The 1098-nt window shown below is 37.2% G+C and overlaps 1 protein-coding gene across 1 annotated transcript in view; it reads left to right on the plus strand.

The window, feature by feature from the left end:
- Nucleotides 1–648, plus strand: part of anapc16 (anaphase promoting complex subunit 16) — a 2297-nt gene extending 1649 nt beyond the window's left edge. Inside the window, exon 4 of the mRNA XM_027002616.3 lies at nt 159–648. Coding sequence (XP_026858417.1) covers nt 159–268 — 110 coding nt within the window. The 3' untranslated portion in view covers nt 269–648. The remainder of the gene's footprint in view (nt 1–158) is intronic.
- The last annotated feature ends 450 nt before the right edge of the window (nt 649–1098 follow it).

Raw genomic sequence — 1098 nt, forward strand, 5'->3', positions numbered from 1 at the left:
ACAAATTTTCTGCTTTTTTAAGATGTGTTCCCATTCTGATTTACAGCCAAGTTTCCATTCTGATTGTACTGGCAGTCTCTGTGTGCTCAGAAATAGCATTCTATCTGTAATAAGGCTTATGAATGCTGGATTACCTCAGCCATGATGTCTGTTCGCAGATCAGCAGGTATCTCGTATGGAGAAGCTGGCCAGCCTGGTGGAGGAATTGGAGGCAGACGAGTGGAAATATAAACCTATTGAACAGCTATTGGGTTTTACAACATCATAACTAAACGTGTGGTCTTTTGTGTTAATTTTCTTTTTCTTTTTATTAACCAAATTCTGCATCTTTGTCACGGCACATATTTTATACATATTTTATCTCATTTTAAATCAACATAGGTATTGTATCATTGCTGTGTATAGGCTATTGTGTTAAATCATAGAAATAACTGTTTTGAACAATATGACCACACATTATTTGACTTTTCAAATGTAAATATGCCAATGAACCACTTTGCAAACTGTGCCGTGGGAAACTAATCATGGCTTGAAATGTGGCCATGCTTTTCATAGTATTTTTGTTGCTGGGGTTGTTTTTTTGGGGGGGGGGGGGCTCTACATTAAATATGGGTTCATGAAAATAAAGTTTTGGTCTGCCTTTAAATATTCAGAGGCAAAGGTTATTTCTTTGCTATTATCCTTCATTTCAGAGATCGAGCAAGTAGGCTGGTTGCTATAACTTTTTTTTAATTTTACTAAATTCTACACAAACTGGTCAATTTATGGCATTTGTTTCTGCCACTTACAATGTAATTTAACAAGAAACTCTCATTTTAGAACTAAATCAAGAAAAATTTTCCTTTTTCTAAACGCAGCATGTCGGTTTACCCATGTTTGAAATATTTAGTACTTTGACGGCATCCAATAGTGTCAGCTTCTTTGTGTCCTCAGTCTATTGTGCAGCCTTCTCATCTAGATTTACTGGGCAAGTATGAAGAACAGAAACCCTCTGCTTTGTTTTTCTAACGCCTCCACAGTCACCATTAATTTTACTGCCATGGTCCGTGAGGCTCTCCATCCCCCCACAGCACCAACTGAAGAAACGGCAAGACAAAG

Source organism: Electrophorus electricus, chromosome 15 (genome assembly GCF_041902795.1).
Source record: "Electrophorus electricus isolate QZ-2024a chromosome 15, ASM4190279v1, whole genome shotgun sequence".
In the NCBI taxonomy this organism is placed as follows: domain Eukaryota; kingdom Metazoa; phylum Chordata; class Actinopteri; order Gymnotiformes; family Gymnotidae; genus Electrophorus; species Electrophorus electricus.